The sequence below is a fragment of the Dermacentor variabilis genome, chromosome 1, assembly GCF_050947875.1.
Source record: "Dermacentor variabilis isolate Ectoservices chromosome 1, ASM5094787v1, whole genome shotgun sequence".
NCBI lineage: Eukaryota > Metazoa > Arthropoda > Arachnida > Ixodida > Ixodidae > Dermacentor > Dermacentor variabilis.
Genome location: NC_134568.1, coordinates 211,793,679 through 211,811,613, shown reverse-complemented (window position 1 = coordinate 211,811,613; position 17,935 = coordinate 211,793,679). Strand labels below are relative to the sequence as shown.

At 43.3% G+C, this 17,935-nt stretch overlaps 1 protein-coding gene across 5 annotated transcripts in view; it reads right to left on the bottom strand.

Annotated features, from left to right (window-relative positions):
- Nucleotides 1-17,935, bottom strand: part of LOC142592456 (uncharacterized) — a 155,918-nt gene that overhangs the window by 127,293 nt on the left and 10,690 nt on the right. For 4 of the 5 annotated variants that reach the window (XM_075704008.1, XM_075704010.1, XM_075704006.1 and 1 more), the window contains exons 2-3: nt 15,552-15,846; nt 10,520-10,629 (exon numbers count right to left, since the gene is read on the bottom strand). In XM_075704008.1, the coding sequence (XP_075560123.1) occupies nt 10,520-10,629; nt 15,552-15,795 (354 nt within the window). In that variant the 5' untranslated portion in view covers nt 15,796-15,846. Of the gene's footprint in view, nt 1-10,519; nt 10,630-15,551; nt 15,847-17,935 lie in introns of those variants that run through there. The other variant, XM_075704011.1, reaches the window with a different exon arrangement.

Genomic DNA, 17,935 nt, shown 5'->3' with positions numbered 1-17,935 from the left:
TTCCTTCCATCTTACGTGTTTCTGCAGAGTTGATTTGTGAGAACTAATTTAAAGGGATAGTGAATAAAAAATTTGTCGCCGAGATTTCTGTCTCCAGTGATAGCTGTCGCACCGAGAGCGACCAAAACAACACTCTTTCTGAGGAGAAGTGAGCGAAAAGTAATTATTTTAGTAAATATTTCTCAAATCACCGCACCTACCGGCCTCCTCCGAAAGCTCTGGCAAAACCGGATATCACGTCACGCTTACCCACCTCGAGGCCCATTGCGAGCGATCGTCCACACTGAGCGCGCGTAGGGGCGAGTTGACGTTTGCAGCAACGCGCTTTCTTTGTTCGACCGTCCTATTCGTACCGCTTCCTCGTGTGAGCTGTTCGAAAACCTCGTCTTTGATCTCGTGGATTTGTGGTTTGATGTGTGGAGCAGCCGTGTCAACGCCGCAAAATGCCGAGGGTCTGCTGTGCGCATGTGAAAACGGCAGGCATCGGTAGTCTTTTTCTCGCGTACTTGTTCACGCTGTAGTTTTGCGCACAGGTGCCGTTTGACCGTAATTTGTCGTTTGTACGACGTTCTGAGCCAAATGTTTGGCCAATTCTGCCAGAATAAATCGAAATCCGCATCGTCTGAAGCGACGGCTGACGAAAAAAAATTCGCCGACATGAGACTGGTGGCGCCATCTCGTGTGCACCAAGGGAAGGAGTGCTCGGCTGCGATGAAACAACGGGACGCTGAAACCGCTGCGCATGTACTCGTTCACTCCGTGAATAACAAGACGTTCCTTGCTTACAGAGGCGCATTTCAGTCACTGCACATGCCTGGCTCCAATCCTCACCCGTTGCTTCATCGCATCTATTCTCAAAACAGCTACTTGCGCGCATCAAGCACCTGCCGCGCGAGAGTCGGCAGCCGACTGTTATGCTCACGCCGCCGGCCACACCTGCTCCGATGGCGTAGGTACAGGGAGATCTACACGCGTCAATATCTTCAACGATTTCTACGTTTCTTTTGTACAGTGTGTACTCACGGCACCTGTATTGTGCATTGATGGCTTTCATGTTTTACGCGCTAGCAGCTACCCATCCAAGCGGGCGGAGCAAGCCGCTTTGCGCAGAACGCAGAGTAAATTCCTTACGTCGCCTGACATTGCATAGCCTGAGGCATAAGCGTCCTCGCTCTGTTGAAGCCAAACATGGCAAAACGTTTGCGTGAGTGAATCACGCTGGGCGCACCGCCTCGGATGCAACACTGTCAATGAGGCGTGCGCCTCTCGTCTCGCTAACTCATTCGTGACAGGCGCGAGCTTGCGATCCGAGCCGCAGGAACCGCGTTTAAATCTGGTTTCCACCTATGATGCCGCCCATGATCTCTCGAGGCGAACGCGTGTACACGGAATGCACAGTGTAAACACCACTTTGCTGGTCCAGACTCTCTCGGCACCGCGGAGGGGGACTGCTGCGGCGGGTCGTCGTCAATTTCGCTTGACGACGCGGACGGATCGTAGGCATACGCCTTTATCGTTCGTGGTCGTTCAGTAGGCCGCTCATCCAAGTCGGAGTCATAAGTTCCGCTCATGCTATCGCTCTCTCTAGAACTTTGCATTTTGCACTGCGCAGCGCGAGGAAAACAAAACTGCGCAGCCGGTCAGCTCGCTCCGCGGCTGCTGAGGGTAGGTGTGACGTCAGATCCGCCGGCTTGTTGGCGGGAGCGCTTTGCGAGTGACGCGGTGGCCGCTCATAGAGAGTGAAAAATAAAGCCATCCGCTCAAAAGTAACCCGAATAATGACTATATACTATAGCAATCGTGTCTTAGGAATGCAATTGTGGGGTTTTCTCTATATTCTTCGATTTTTATTCTGTATCCCTTTAAGCAAACAAAATGAGACCAGGGCGTCCAATGCATAAATGCGCATTGAGCTACACAGAATGGTAGTGAAGACATTTTAGTAAACATTGAAGAACTTATAATTTATTCCCAAATATACGTGGGAACTGCCAATTTACTCTGCTGGTGTCTGTAATCAGCAAGCAAGTTCACGGTGCGCTTATCCACCTTTAAACTGCAAAATCAGTGAGGCTACTGTTACAGGTTATGCTTTTTAAATTTACAGCCGACGCAACAACATTCTGGAATCTAGACGAAATCAGTTGTAGCCCCCTCCTCCACCCCTAGTGAAAGGAAAGCATTTTTCTCATCTATGCTGGTGGAGAGACTGAAAAAAAAAAAAAGTTGAGAGCTGCTCATGCCCAAAAGAAAAATATCAGAAATCTTTCCCAGACTTAAAATGTCCTACAAAGGTCATGTGAATAGAGTGCGCATTTTTTGAAGAATTAAGCATTCCATCATTATCATTTATCCCAGCTCGTTGACGTGCTGCGCGTGTTCTCTCTGCTGCTTCCTGTAGACTGCTACTGTGCTGGAACACCTCAGGTAAGCTATCCTCCGCATGCACTCCTCTCTATGTCTTGCACCTTGTATATCGCATTACTCCCAAGTTTTAATCTTGCCACATACAGTACAATAACCAGGTCTCATTGGCCGGTCGCCTGTGAAATGCAATGCCTTTCCTCTTATTCACTGCATGTGCTGGCAGGAGCTCTCCTCACTCAGGCTGCCCCCTCTCGTGAACATGTTCAAGTGGCTAAACAGTATGCCTCCACAGAACCATTGCATGATTTCTCCCAAAACAACCTTTAAATGGTTGTTGCCAGTAAGACTAAGGTAAGATAGGCACCTCAGCCAGTTTCAAATCAGGAGGGAAAACTGGTACTTCAAAAACTGACTACAAAACTTCCCTTTCAATTTGACTCGATTTGGTTTTGAAAACTGGCATTCCAATCACGGCACTCAGCCATTGCAGTTCAACAGTGGTTCAACACTGTTGAATTTTTAGGACTGACTCATTATAGGCACCTTCGCAGTCATGAAAGGAACATAATCTTCATCAGCCCCTCAACCTTCATCAGACCCTCTACCAGGAGACTCCCACACAGCACTTTTCTCGTGGCAGAGCTTTCTTTGCACGCTCTAGTTGATCGTATCATGAACTTAAAAGTCAAAATCACTGTCATTTGATTTGTCACCGCCTGCGAAACTATCATGGTGCAATTGTATTACTACAAAACTCCTAATACTACACAGCAAGCTATATTTATAAAAACCAGCCCTTTAAGACCCTTCAAGCAAGGTGGTCACTCCAGGTGGCCACCATCTTCACTAACATGGCAGGCTGTATAAGGAGTAACAATGGAGTCTAGTGCTTCATTTCCTCCCCAATATGAACTTTACATGGATAAAATATGGTATCCTATGCTTGGAAGCTAGTAAGAACAGAACTTAAGTTTCTTTCCATAGAAGACTTTTAGATACAGCATGTATTACGTCATGGAGGTCATCAGGATCAGGAAAAACCGTTATCACACATGACACAGGAGTCCAAAGGCAGGGTGCTAGTGCTCTTGAAGTAGAGGAAGCTTGAAAAAGTGCACTGTTTGAAAGTTGACATGCGAGACTCGCGTGCCTCAAGAGGAAAAAAAATCCAGAAAAGGCGGTCATCCCAGGTGACCACGATGCCAGGAAAAGTTGTTAATAGGAAGAAATGGAGTTGGACAAGCCATGTAATGCATAGGGTGGGTAACCAGTAATCTATCTGAGTTACAGAATGGGTGCCAAGAGAAGGAAAGCGCAGTCAAGGATGGCGAAGAACTAGGTGATACGATGAAATTATGAAATACTTTGGATTGTTTAAGCGCCTTGACAACAAGGACAAGAAAGTAAGCACAAACTTTGTCTTCATTGTCTACATGCTTAAACAATCGAAAGTGTCATACCAACTAGACCATGTTTGAAAGTTCACACTTTAAATTATAAAATTTGCAAGGATAAGATGGGGTCAGATGGCCCAAGATAGAGGTAATTGGAGATTGCTGGTCATCAGCCTTTGTCCTGGGACCCTATAACGTAAAACTATTCCAATATGTTTTTATTCCAATCACCTGATGTCAAAGTTGCGTAACCGCCGACGCAAGCAACGGGCGGTGACCCGTAGGGTTGTCTGAAGAGACCAATCAAACGCTGTCCTCATTTATAGGAGGTCACTATAGAAGAGTTGGCAGAGCAATTTTGTAAACGTGCTGAAAGTACTCAAAAACGGTACACGGCCACGCTAAAAGATTTATTGTGCGCGACTAACCCATGCTCTTCGGCAGGTGCGAGTAGCCAGTGGCTGAGCAATCGGCGGCAGTCATCTTTAATTTTTTCGGAACAGGGCAGCCTGCGGCTATTCAGAAAAAAAAAATTCAGGTTTGTTTGGCATATTAATGCATCTTTAACACGTACACATCGCTTTGACGTGGTGAGTTTTTGCAGTTTTGTGACGTCGCGTGACAGGCAGGTAAAGCGGGTGCAGCCCTAAATCTATTGACCAATAGCCAAGGTCCAATGGTGAAAAGGCGTCAAATCAGAAATAACTACCGTATTTACTCGCATAATGATCGCACTTTTCTGCCGAAAAATTGATGCAAAATCAGAGGTGCGATCATTATGCGGGTTAAATTTCCCGCGAAAGGAAAAAAAAAAATTTTTTTTCGTTTTGCTGCGGGGCACCAAAACAAAAATGGCGGCCGGCGGAGCAAGCCGAACGCTCCGAACGCAATTTTTTTTCTTCTCATGAGTACATTACGTGCATTGAAACAGTTTCTTCCGTATCAGTAATGAATAATATCGTTATTATCAGCAAGTTTGCGGTAATAACGTAGACATGTCCACTTTGAGGGGACAGAAACAGAGATGGGTGCGCTTAGCTGCCAGTGACATAGAAACACATGGCTGGCATGCTACGGAAACTGTGACATCTGTCTTCACTACTATCCTAATATGGCACGTTTCCGCTAAGGGTGGGTGAATATCTTAGCTGTGCTACAAGCGTCGGCGTATGAACAGGATATACTTTTAACGTATCAGTGTAAACGTGGCTACTATCGTTTCTGCTCGCGATTTGTTGCGTGCCCACGAGTGCAGATGAGAAGACTCGAAAAGGCGCCTTTTTTGTTGTTGTAGGCCACAACCATTATAAAGCCTACACATAATAAAGGCAAGTTTGGTTGCAGCTTTTTTTTAGTCATGGAAGTGCGGAAAGTAATGAAAGTAATGAAATGAGGCATCTACTTAAGAATGTTTGGTGCAGGCAGACCGCTTGGTTTGTCTTGAAGAGTCGTTAGCGTAGCATTCTACAGATGGTAAGCTAGACTTGGCACACGACATATCGCTGCGGCAAGTTCGGGGTGCGATCATTACACGGGAAATAAAAAAAATCAAATTTTGATGACAAAATTCAGGGGTGCGATCATTACGCGAGTGCGATCATTATGCAAGTAAATAAGGTATTTTTCTTTTGTTCGGTCCAATCATGTATAATCAATGGGTACATGTCATATCAGATCCCCGGGGAGCTATCGCGGTTTTCGTGACATCGCGTGACAGACAGGCAAAGTGGGGGTGGTCCAAAAAAAGTTTTTGACCAATCGCGGAGGGCCGATTGCAGAATTGGAATAGAAAAGTTTAGAATATCTTTACGTTAGAGCAGCCCTGGAGTGGACATAGATAGACTGATGACGAAGATGCACACAATTTCCCTCAGAGAGGGAAATTGTGTACAGTCTAATGGAGGCTCAGTTTGCACACTTCAAAACGGTCGTCTTTACCATAAGTGAAGCCTCACATTCAGCGAGTGGGAAGTTGGTAGATAAAAAACGGTCATTGTATGAAACACCGGTAGCATTGCTACCTGAACAGCAACACCAAATCCTATGAGGCTGACCCATGCCTCTTTAGTACTGTGCAAGAAGCATGTGTGGATGCCCTCCAACCAATTCTGCTCACTCACTGTCATATCCCCTGTCTCCAGTTGGTAAGTTGGAAATTCCTCTTCACCTAACACATTCTCCGACCACCCTTCTCCTAACTCCCCTATCCTTTTTTTTTTCTTTAAATAAAACGTTTTCATCATCATCTGTGAGGAATCACTAAGCATTTTTTGCACAGTAAGCGGCTTTGCTTGTTGGTTGCAATTGTAAGACTAAATGCTTTTCAAGTGTAGACACGCTTCATCCATTGTCTCCTTGAGCATCAGTCCAACCATGGTTGTGGAGCAAACATGTGGTAGTCATTCAATGAGAAGTAGCAGATGCATACCATCGTTGGCACTCTTCTTCAACCTCACCCAGTATCACCTTTTCTCTAAAACCAGTCACATGCTGCAAGTTTCATTTCTACTGTCCTGCCAGGGTGTCTGCCAAGTTGACATTTCCAAATTCCCCGAGTTTTCCAGGTTTTCCCTGAGTGCCTTTGCAAATTTCCCTAAGTGATGCAGAACTATGTTTTATGTCAAGACGGGCTGAAACCATATCGCCTGATGCTGCCACTCTCTAGTAAGTACATGAAAAAATTAAAAAAGCGACTTAATCCAATTTGAATACTAAGGAGTAGTGTTTATGTTATTCAAAAAGAGAATAGAAGGCAGGGGCTAGTAAAATGCACAGCAAATAAAGTGTCTTCGGAAAAAATTGCAAATGGAGTCGGACATTCTCAAATACGAATAAAAAGGAGATGCACATGGAAGCAAATATTTTCGAATATGAGCTATTTCTATCAACTGATAGCAAGCTCAGTTGTATGAGGCCCGAACTCTGTCACAATTGAGATTCTCTCCAACAGCTCGTAAGTCAACCTCAACTTTCCCGACATACTCTCAACCTGTGCACGACACCTGAGTTGTGTTTCACTGCTTTAAAGAGTTTATTTCGGTTTGGGTGAGGGGAACCTGCATCTCGACATAGCCAAAACTTTGTTTTTTTGAGTTCAAGCTCCTTCAAAACGGCGGCAGCAAGCTTCCTTTCCTGTTTATTCCTCAATGCGTAGATAATTTTTGTTCTTGTCCTCCTTCCGCCACTCGTTCGCCCCAAGGACCATTTGAAGCATCTTGGTCAGTTGCACAGTCCACGACCGACTTTTTGAACTCCCTAGGGACCGCGAAAACGTCCGAAAAATCAGCCACTTGGAAAAAGATAAATGCATGTCATTTACTGCCCTTAGGGGCTCAAACCGCCACAGGCACGTTCAAAAACGCTCTGAAGGCTTGCCGGTACACATATTAGGCATATCGGAGCTCGTACTGCGACAGGAAATACTGGGTGAACGTGTGTATAATTAAGGGATACATACTGTGTTCCGTGGCAATAGCCCCTTCCCAAGCTTGTTATGCTTCACTGCAATACTGTTGCGTATGTTTCACTAGTAACATTTCTGTACAAAGGCGAAGCTGACTTTCGGGAACCGGCATTGTGCAACAGTGTTTTCCAAGTTTCTAAGCCAATCGCGAGGACCACAAAGGTGGAGTCCGTGCCATTGCTGACAGCAGCTAATTCTTTCAATAAAAAACTCGGCACCCAACGGCAAGAAGCTTCATAGCGAACGTCGAAGCAGCTAAGCCTAGCGTTGCCGCAGTGGTGGCAATGGCTGCCAGCGGATCTGCGTGCGAGAGTGCCGGTTCAAGGTGGCGAAGTAATCAAAACGGCAGTGGTGGTGCCTTTGATTATTGCCATTGTGGACCTGCGGTCACGGCAAGAGATCTGGAAAATGGGACGTTGAAGAGCTCTTGCGTCCGAAATTTCACACGTTCTGATACGTTGAATCTATGGGGTACGTGGCAGTGCCGCGAAGCCGTCCAAATTATTGGGAATCCGGAAAGTCAGTCGTTGACTGTACACTCACAACTCCTCCAGCCGACGACAGAGCGTCAAAGACGATTAATTACGATTCCTGTCTGTTGCTCGAGCCAGCATTACTGCGACTTTCGACCCTTTAAAAAAAATTGCTGCTAATTTTCCCTGATAGAAGACCCAATTCCCTGAGTTTTCCCTGACTTTTTCCAGACTACTCATAATCCCTGAGAATTCCCGGTTTTCCTGGTTGGTAGACACCCTGCCTGCATTCTGAGACACCCAAGCTCGCCCTTAGTGCTTTCCATTAAACAAAAATATTTGCCTCTGAACATCACGCAATGTGAACAGCCATCCTCACTTGAAGTCATTGCAATCGTTCATCTAAACAATGAATCTGCTTCTTAGCAGAGCATTTCTCACACTTGCTTTCAATAAATCACATTTTAGATAAACTTGAACTCAGTTTTGTTAAGTACCCTGCATTTTCAGTACTATGGATTACTTTTTACAGATCACTACAACGCTAATCTTTTCAATGAGTAATATTTTATATAGATCACAAATGTCTTATTGGGAGCATACTGACACCTTCCTTTCGTTCCCACATTTTTCGCGTTACAAATTCTAACCACTTGGTTGCTCTGTAAAAAATTTGTAATAGAAATAGAGGTGTTGCTCTGATTTATACTGCCCCAACACTCACAAAAAATGTATGTAGATCCAACACACATCTTGGAATCGACGTAAAGCTAAGTTTTCATGAAGTGGTTAATCAACTACTATAAATTTGCCCATTTTATCCTACGTCCTTGGCATAAAGGAAATTGGCGTGCGCACATGTGCTCTCATGCACCCATGCTACACAATGTAACACACAAGGTAATCACCTCCAAGAGCTAGTTCATACTGGCACGATATAAGTACATGTATGATTGTGGCCTAATGGATAGAGCACTCAGCTGCTACACTGGGGGACCAAGGTTTTATCCTATCATCAGGCACATATTTTTTTATTTTTTAAGCATGAACTATTGAGCAAGACAGCAGCAGCACCCAGCAGCCACGTTCTGGTAAGTCCAGGAGGATTTGAAAAGAAAACTTCGCTTTAATAAATTGCTCAAGTCCACTTCATGTTGGAACCGGGTTACGCAAAGCATTATTTGGGGCTTTACTTGCGCCGCACTACACCATTATACAACATAGCTATACTTTATTGCTTTACCACATCGCTTCGTTGTCCACTGGGCTCAAGCTGCACACATTCGTTTGAGATGGTCTTCCCGCCAGTCTTCCATTATCACCCCTATCCTCTGAGTCTCTGCTTCCGACTTTTCCACCAGGTAATGCTGATCTGCTTGGTCACTCATTGCTGCATACCTCTTGCGCCCGGCCACAAATTGCCACACCAGGACATGCTCTCACTCTGCCCTTTGCTTTGTGCTATAGCTATGCCTCACTTAATTAGCATACAGCTTCTCTTACATGTCTTCAGCAGCACTAATTTCTCACCACGAAGCCATGAATGAAACTGGTGTGTGTGCCGCTGCTTTCGCTTTTATAAGCAAAATCTTGCTATGCGAAGGGAAACACACGCCAATAATTTCGAAGCACTAGGTTCCATAACAGGAGAATGGTACGGTTGATAATTATTGCTCGCTGATAAGCACTTACTGATTTTATACCTGCATCTGCAGTCTGATAGATCATCGAGCTACTGCTCTGGGGGATCCGGGTTTGCATACAATCCCTGGATACATTTTACTGTCTAAACGAGGCAAGCTACCTAACGCAAAATGTGTGGTAAAAAGCAAAGTGCTTCACATAAAAAAAAAAAAAACTTTAGGATCAAAGTGCATCCCTGTACCTCATACCATTTGCATGTATCAACCACCATTTGCCAAACTTTATCTCTGGGGATACGCTGCCATGGTGGGAACACGGCAGGCATAGCTAGCGCACCAGAGCCACTTTCCTACACATCTCCCTCCCAGGGTCGAGTCATGTGCGAACACACGTCGGTAGAATGAACCTTGGTTGCCCTTCCTGTGATCACCCTCCAGGTGTCCTCTCCGCCCCCAAGTCTAAGAACTTAACTACTAAGCACTTCCTCATCACAGTAGACACTTCACAGGGCTGCAAGGGTTGAACGTGGGACCTTCGCTGCCCCAACTTTGGGAACTTGGTCAACCACTACCCAGTCAATTGAGAGCAGCGGACATGCCCACAACTCATGTACTGAAGTCCATCTTGGGTGCATCATTGGAAGTGGATCATTGCAACAAACCTGCGATAGTTGGCAACGTAGCTCTGAAGCTTTCTCCGCACTTTGACGGAGAGTCAGTCAAAGCACCCGTAGCTTTTATAGTGAGCCATAAAGCACAAAATTACCATCCCTTTCTTTGACTGTTGCTTGCTGGGTGAGCCTCCCACAAGTTCATCTCTACAAAAGTTTGAATTGAACAACCTTGGAAGCTAAGTGTATAACAAAAGTTTGTGCACAATGCGAGTTCCTTACTTGCAGTGGTGAACAAGAAGTGTGCTTTTAGTGACTATGTGGCTTTTCGTTACACTTTGCAGTTGTTTTTTTTGCCAAAAAAGTTTGTCTTCTAGTGACAAATATTTCTGTCGAGCAACCTAAACCATTTGCACTGTGTGATCAGGCATATACATGAATTTTAAAAAAATGATATCAATAAAAATATTCTGGCATTACAACATAGCACATCTGTATTTTTGCTTGTTTCAAGAAGACAACATTCTGAAACAGTTCAACATATTCAGCGATGACAAAATATCACAACCTGGAGTAGCACAGGAACACCAGAATTCCCTTGAACAAGGCCAACAGTTCCTGGGTCAATGTCAACTTCCAACATATGCCCGTCTGCAGTTTTTAGGCGTGTCTGGCCATCTGGAAAAAAAGGAAAGAGACATATAAGGGGGGTGGGGGTGGAGGAGAGATATTTGCAGTTATGGCACCATCAAATCATGTAGTTCATCAGGAAAAACACTGCTCCACAAAAATGTCCCCTTGGCTGACCCTGCCTCACAATGAATAATGCTGTATGAAATCAGCCCACCCCCTCCCTGCCCTACCAGGCACCCCATTACAGTGCCATACATGGTTAAAAAAAAAAAAAGACGGGACAACTCGTATGCTATTTTTTCTATCTTCCATTCGTTTGGCCCTCTGCCAATGGCTCGGGCTAAGGTGACCTCATGACAATTTTATCTCAGCAGTTGGCCACTCGGCCAAAGGGATTAAAAACGAAGAATAGAAAACCAAAATTATTTTTACAAATTATGGCCCCTAGGGGCTGCGAGGCAATGAGGTGCCCAGGGGGTAGGAGAGAATGAAGGGTCCCATACCCTGATATCAACTAAAGAATGAGCTTGTCATTCCAAAATACTAGACATCAATTATCACAACTATATGTTGCCAAGATTTAAAAAAATAACAGGACGCTTTGTGTGAGCGGCATCCACTGTATAGTGATAGGCCTTGTTCACACTTGTCATGAGTACCTTCTGTTATGCAAAAATAAGTTTAGATACTAAACTTTTAATTACCTTTCCTCATCAATAAGCCATCAACAAAAAAGATGGAGACATCAATAAATTACTGATAACACCATTCAAAGGCACCCTGCAACAATCTCGAGAAAGCTTGTTCGATGATACCTTAAGCAGCTTTACGATGTGGCAATTTTGTGTACTCTGTGCGGCAAACATGACATCGTTATGTAGCAATGTATTCATTAGTTAAAATGTAATGGCTGCCTCACGGGAGGTGTTGTAACTATTGAAGCGACGCCATGGCCTTGAAGGTCTGAATGTGCGAAGCCCGGTCACGGAGGCTATGATGACATCGTGAACTAGGTTAGAAGGCCTGGCATCCAAGGCACATCAATTTCCTTTACGTAACACCGATGCTTTGCAACTATTGGGCGTCACACGTCCACATAATGGGAAAGTAAAATGTAGCATCCAGAGAAACAAAGATTCGGGCCAAGGGTTATCCTGCTTTTCTTTGTGTTTTCTGCAACCAAAAACTTGGGTTTGTATGCATTAATTATCCTAAATATTTTTGCTTCACGTACTTCGACATGCTGAGGAAAGGTCTAGAGCAACAAAGGCAGCCTTAAAATATGTTGCAGGGGCACTTAGGGCAATTTGGGTCCTGCATGTGTTTTTTACTGCTTAAAAAGAAAGAAACCATGTGACAATGCATCCACCATGCTGCAACGAAAACAGCACTCTCAACATAAACTTGTCACCTAGTAGACTGTGCATCATATGCATGTACAAATCAAAGCTTTGCGTTTGATAAGGTCCGGAGATGCGCATCGAAAGCTTCCAACGCGCTGGGAAAATAGCACACAGCCTCTCATTCCCACTGCCATAGACTAGGCTCGTTTTTTACGAGGTTTAACTTGCTGCAACCACCAGTGCTCCAATGCATTTTCACATGGTACTTAACAAATTTCACGGCCTTTTTTTTTCATTTCTTTTATTTATTTATTTTTTGATGAAAGGACCATGCAATACCTAGGTTGCTACAAACACCGTTATTGGTCATTTCTTGACATCATCCACAAATTTGGCCTTGATGCCTTATCGATTATGTGATTTAAAAGTCAGCTAAGTAAAATTTTTTGTCCACAATGACAAAAAAAACTAATGACTAGCACGAACATCTATCAACATATATTGATTGGTATTTGCGAAAAGCGTTTCATTATTTTTCAACGCTTGGCCATATTTAAGTTGGGACAATAAGCAGATAAACCCTTCAGAGCAGCAGTGCCCAAGTATACCTAACCAAACAAAACTTTACTTCAATCTTAATCATCTTCAAAGTATCTTTAATTTTGTATTTTTTCTTTGCTTGTTTGTTCAAATGGCAACATTAACCACTAGTTTCTTCACCATTTGTTTGTACAAATAACGACAGCTGACTCCTAGAACCTGGCTGATTGATATGTTCCAGATAGGTACCATTCCCTGGCTAACATATATTTCCTGGATAGCAAGTGTTCAATTTGTTCAGTGTTTCGCTAAACATCAATCAGCTCTTACATTTTATACTAACAAGAAAACTCGTATAAAGAAGCAAGCAAGAAGAGCCTCAATAGGTGCAGAGGCACTGTAGGCTTACGCTAGAACTTTGAAAGCACAGTGGTTCAACATGGTGGCAGACGAAGAAATTAACCGGACTGTACAAGTCACCGCTTAGCACACTGAGTAATGCTGTCACTGGAAAGTATAACTTGTCTTATGTGCTTTTCTGTATATTCAGGCTTCATTTATGCCATTATTTTGGTGTTCAACAGAAAAAGGTATACGCATTCACTGGGACAAGGTGCCCATGCTGAAACCAAAAGCAAGCAATAATGTCAAGTTTCTGATACTTTTACTGATGTTTTTAAAATCAAAACTGCCATACAAAGAAATTTACAGGTCTTGAAGTGACTTGAAGCAACAATAAAATATGTGATTAAGTAAAAAGCTTGCAGAACACACACTGCGTGCAAAACTACTTCCCAAATAAACAAAGGAAGAACAGGTGTTTGGGTATCAACAATTAGCAACAGCATGGAGTGAGGGAATGTGGACAAAAACTTGACTAATGCCATCAAGCAAATGAATGGCAAAACGACAAAATTATGCCTAAACATTTGTAAGCAATCTCTTTGTTAGACTTACTGATGATCGCTGTAGCGCGACGCCCGAGTCCAAATGTATCCCAGTATAAATTAACACACCAGAGTTGGACAGCCAGACAGTCTGAAGACCCACACTAGTCAGTGATTTTGTCCATAACATGTTTATTTCAATGTTCGGGGGACACAGTTCCGAGACGTTATCCGTAAAGAAAATTGATACGTTTCGCAACAGTTGGTTGCAACCTAAGGTCTCGTGAATTTAACACTGCAGGGAAGCTGAATCAACAACTCCTTGTGCGCTGCACACAAAGTCAATACATATGGTTCCCTTTTTGCGACATGCAGCACATGCAACATATTCTCGTGTATTAATTCTCACCTGTCTTCAAAATGTTCATGAAAGCACAACTGAGACAGCCAAATTATATGGCTTCGTGCATTTACTACCAGGAGACTCAACTTTGCACTATTTGAAACTGATAAATGCAACATGGAGGGTGCAGTTCAACACCATTTCCACAGTCTGGGCAGTGGATCAAGCTTACAAAAGAGCACAGTGCAACAGCAAATTTCCTGCAGCACCACACATGCCCAAGTGACATGGCTGCAAGGCTATGCCAACGGCCCACCTGACATGAATATATGTGCAGACTCTTAGAACATTTCCTTTGCTACAGGGCAGCCAACTTGCATGCAATGACTGCAAGGGACTGATATTCACAACTGCACAATGCATCTGAATAACCTGTCATTCATCTATAACCTTTGCATTATGTTTTTCCCATCAAACATCAATTCCAGCACATTAGCATCCTAAAGAATGTAAAGGACATGTACAGGGAATGCACCTTAATTGCTTTCTCGTTCCGATACCTTGAGGAGGGTACTTTAGAAATCTATCCATGAAATTACGACAACAGACCGACAGTGCACTTTCAGTGCGAAATTTTAAAAATGAGAGTTCGTCCTTCATTTTCTCTTCCAGTAATCAAACTCTTACTGCAATACAGTGGAACCTCAATAAGTGCAAATCACTTAAATGGAACTGCTGCTTAAAAGGAACACCATCCTCATGGTTGGTAGATTTTCTACTTATGCAATGCTCAAGCTTTGTCTCTCAGTAAATGAAACTCCTGATAAACGGAGCCAATTTCACTGGCCACTGAGATTCCGTTTAAAGAAAATCCACTGTTTTTGAACATAATACACAGTTAGCCTAAACTCAGTGTTTCTCTCTTGTGTCTCTTTAGTGTACACCTAAATCTAAGTACTCTCAAAGAAGTTGCAGAAACGAGAACTTTGTGAGAAAATGAAATTTTGTCACAGCCACTTCATCTGCCCTCAGAGCAGGATACATCCCTGTATAAATATCACATTGCTCACTTGAATTACACATTTGTGTGAATTCTGTGCTTTTAAAGCCTTTACAATCAGCTGTACATGAGCATTTCTATATTTTGCTTCAAGACATTCGAGCCCACGCTCTCATTCTCAGTCGAATGGCATAGCCACTGAGCTACCGGAATAGGTTCGCAACATTTTTCAATCGATGCTTAAGACCTTCTCACTTGCCTGGGGCAGTGACACTTTCCTCTGTGTGCTCTATTTCCCCTCATATTTGACTCACTTATCAGTTCGCGTGCTGCATAACATGCTCTTCCCTGGAGCGGGATAAGGATGGGTGCAACTCATCCACATCACATCTGGCATCGGCTTTAAACTACAGCTGGGTAAACTTCGCCATTCCTTTTAACTGTAAAGATTAGTTGACCAGAAGTTGATGAGACCCGATTTTATGGCACTGCATGATACATGTCTCACCTATCCAGTTATTGCCTTCCTTGGTCCCCTGCAACATGTTTCTTTACAATTTTACCCGACTCTTTTGGTTCACACACAACGAAGCGGCAACTTGCTCAATGCATGCATTCTAAAACACACATTTGTTGCATGTCGACACTGTCCTACATTCTAATCTTGTTTAATACAATGTTCATGCAACACATTCTATGCTGCTAACATAACATTATGTATATGCCATACTTCCCAGACATTCTAAAGTCATATGTTCTGGTTCCCTTAATGAGCTTAATAAATTTATGCAGCCCAACATAATTGTCACATTTAAGCCTAGCAGCATACTTGTGGTCAACATTCTGCTTCTTACCAGCTAGTTGCTCAAGAAAAAATTGTGTTGCTGGGCCACAGCCATCATCAGTATGTAGTGCTAGAGTGGACAACATGGCACTGCTGTGGGTTTCCATATCTGCTTGGTCAGGGAGGCCACCCGACACCACCAAGGTCACAGGGACACTCATGCCGCCAGAATACAGTGTGCTCTGCGAGTTGGGCTCATCGCTGCTGGTGTCACTAACAAGTATGCCACCCAGCTGTGGTGCCAAGTCCTCCATCCGCCCAGCAAGCAGCTACAGCACAGTGTCAGTAGCCGCAGCCATTGCTGCCTGAAAAGAAATAAACGGGCAGGGAAAACAAACAAACAAACCTGATATCAACCTTTAGAATACACCATTACACACACAGAAGTTATTAGCACAAGCTCCTAAAAAAAAAAAATAATTGGCAGCACATCCATTTTTTGGAGATGATTGGCAATATTAATGCGATTAGCAATGTTTTTATGACGGGTGTATAATAGGTGATGGGGGGATATGTTTTATATGTTATGCTGATCATTATGATGATTATTATGACAATTATAATTATGAAAGTGATAACGTGAAAGGTGTAGACAGAGCTGTGATATGTACAAGTGCGGAGTGTTTATCAGTGAGCTTGAAGAGGCATGTGAAGTGGCTGGGATCCACTCTCACGCTTCCTTTTTTTGTTTTTTTTAATTGAAGAGCGGCACATGCCCACTTTTTATACCCAATTGCCCAATTATTTCCAAATTACCCGCCGTGGTTGCTTAGCGGCTACGGTGCTGGGCTGGTAAGCACGAGGTCGCGGGATCGAATACTGGCCACGGCGGCCGCATTTCGATGGGGGCAAAATGCGAAAACACCCGTGTGCTTAGATTTAGGCGCACGTTAAAGAAATCCAGGTGGTCCAAATTTCCGGAGACCCCTACTACGACGTGCCTCATAATCAGGTCGTGGTGTTGGCATGTAAAACTCCATAATTTATTTAAATTTTTTAACTTTTCAAATTGTCTATTCAGGCACATACTCAAATGACTTAAGTTGGCGTGACAGAGGTTAGAAGGAGACATAATACCAAAAAATGCTGAAGTTCCCATAGAATGCTAATTACATTAAAATTCTGTAAACCTACAGAAAGCAAGCAACCATTACTGCGAGAGCAGAACAGTATTGTATACTGTGCGACACTCAGGGGCTAAAATGACTATGAAAGTCCATGCACTGAAGGAGCCCTGGAACACCTTTCCTAAAAGGTGGAATGTGTACAGTAATAAAGGGCTCCTGAAGAGGTTAAAGGCACTGTAAACAAGCAAATGCGGTGCGTAGATCATGAGGTAACAATCGTGTCTGGAAATATCATACCAATGTACACTGCAAAAATAGCTGAAAATTGTAACAAAAGTTTGTATGCTCTCCTCCTCAAAAGAGCTGCTTGCCCCTTTGGCAAACATTTAATCTGTTTATATATCACCTACTATAGAGCACATTAGGATTCTTGCAATAAAATTCTCCCTTGGTGGTGTTTCACAATTGCATACAACAAAATTTTCCAACAGAACCTGCTGAGGGACCCTCTATTTATTTACTTATTTATTTATTTATTTATTTACAAAATACTGCAGGCCCATGCGGGCCCAAGCAGGAGTGGTAAAATTACACAGAATAGTCACCCAGCATTCAGAAGAAAACAAACAAAACACTGACATCTCTGTTGCGAAATTAACAGATAAAAAATTAATCAGATCAATTGAGTCAGTGTTGCTTAAGAATGATAATGGTAGTGTGTTCCATTCTTTAATAGTATGGGGAAAAAAGGAAAATTTGAACGCATTAGTTCTTGTTTGATAGGGAGTTAAGGATTCAGAGTGGTGATGTCTGGTTTGTTTTGCAGTTAATGGTCGGGCATATGGAACAGGATGGATCGAGAGTGTGTTATTTTTGAGTAGAAAAAGAAATTTAATCCTTAGAATTTTCCGTCATAGTTGTAACGTCTGTATACCATGATCGTAAATGATAGTTGTTGGTGAGTCAGTTATACGGTACTTGAAAAAAATAAACCTAACTGCTTCCCACTGAATCATTTCCAGTGCATTAATATTGTGTTTATTATGTGGATCCCAGACAGTGCACGCATATTCCATTTTGGCCAGATGCGTGATTTGTATACATGAAATTTAGTTTCTGGGGCACTTGTTTTAGTTTATGACGAAGAATACAGAGTTTGCGAAATTATGCAGCACATACATTAAGGGGCATCTCCTCACAAATCTTTTCCCACAGTCTCAAGAAAGAGGACGCCCAGTTACACTGCACTTCAAACTAGCACCGGAAAAATATGCCATGCAATTGCCTTTTTTCAGTGCAGTACAGCATGACTGTTAGTAGGCAAAGG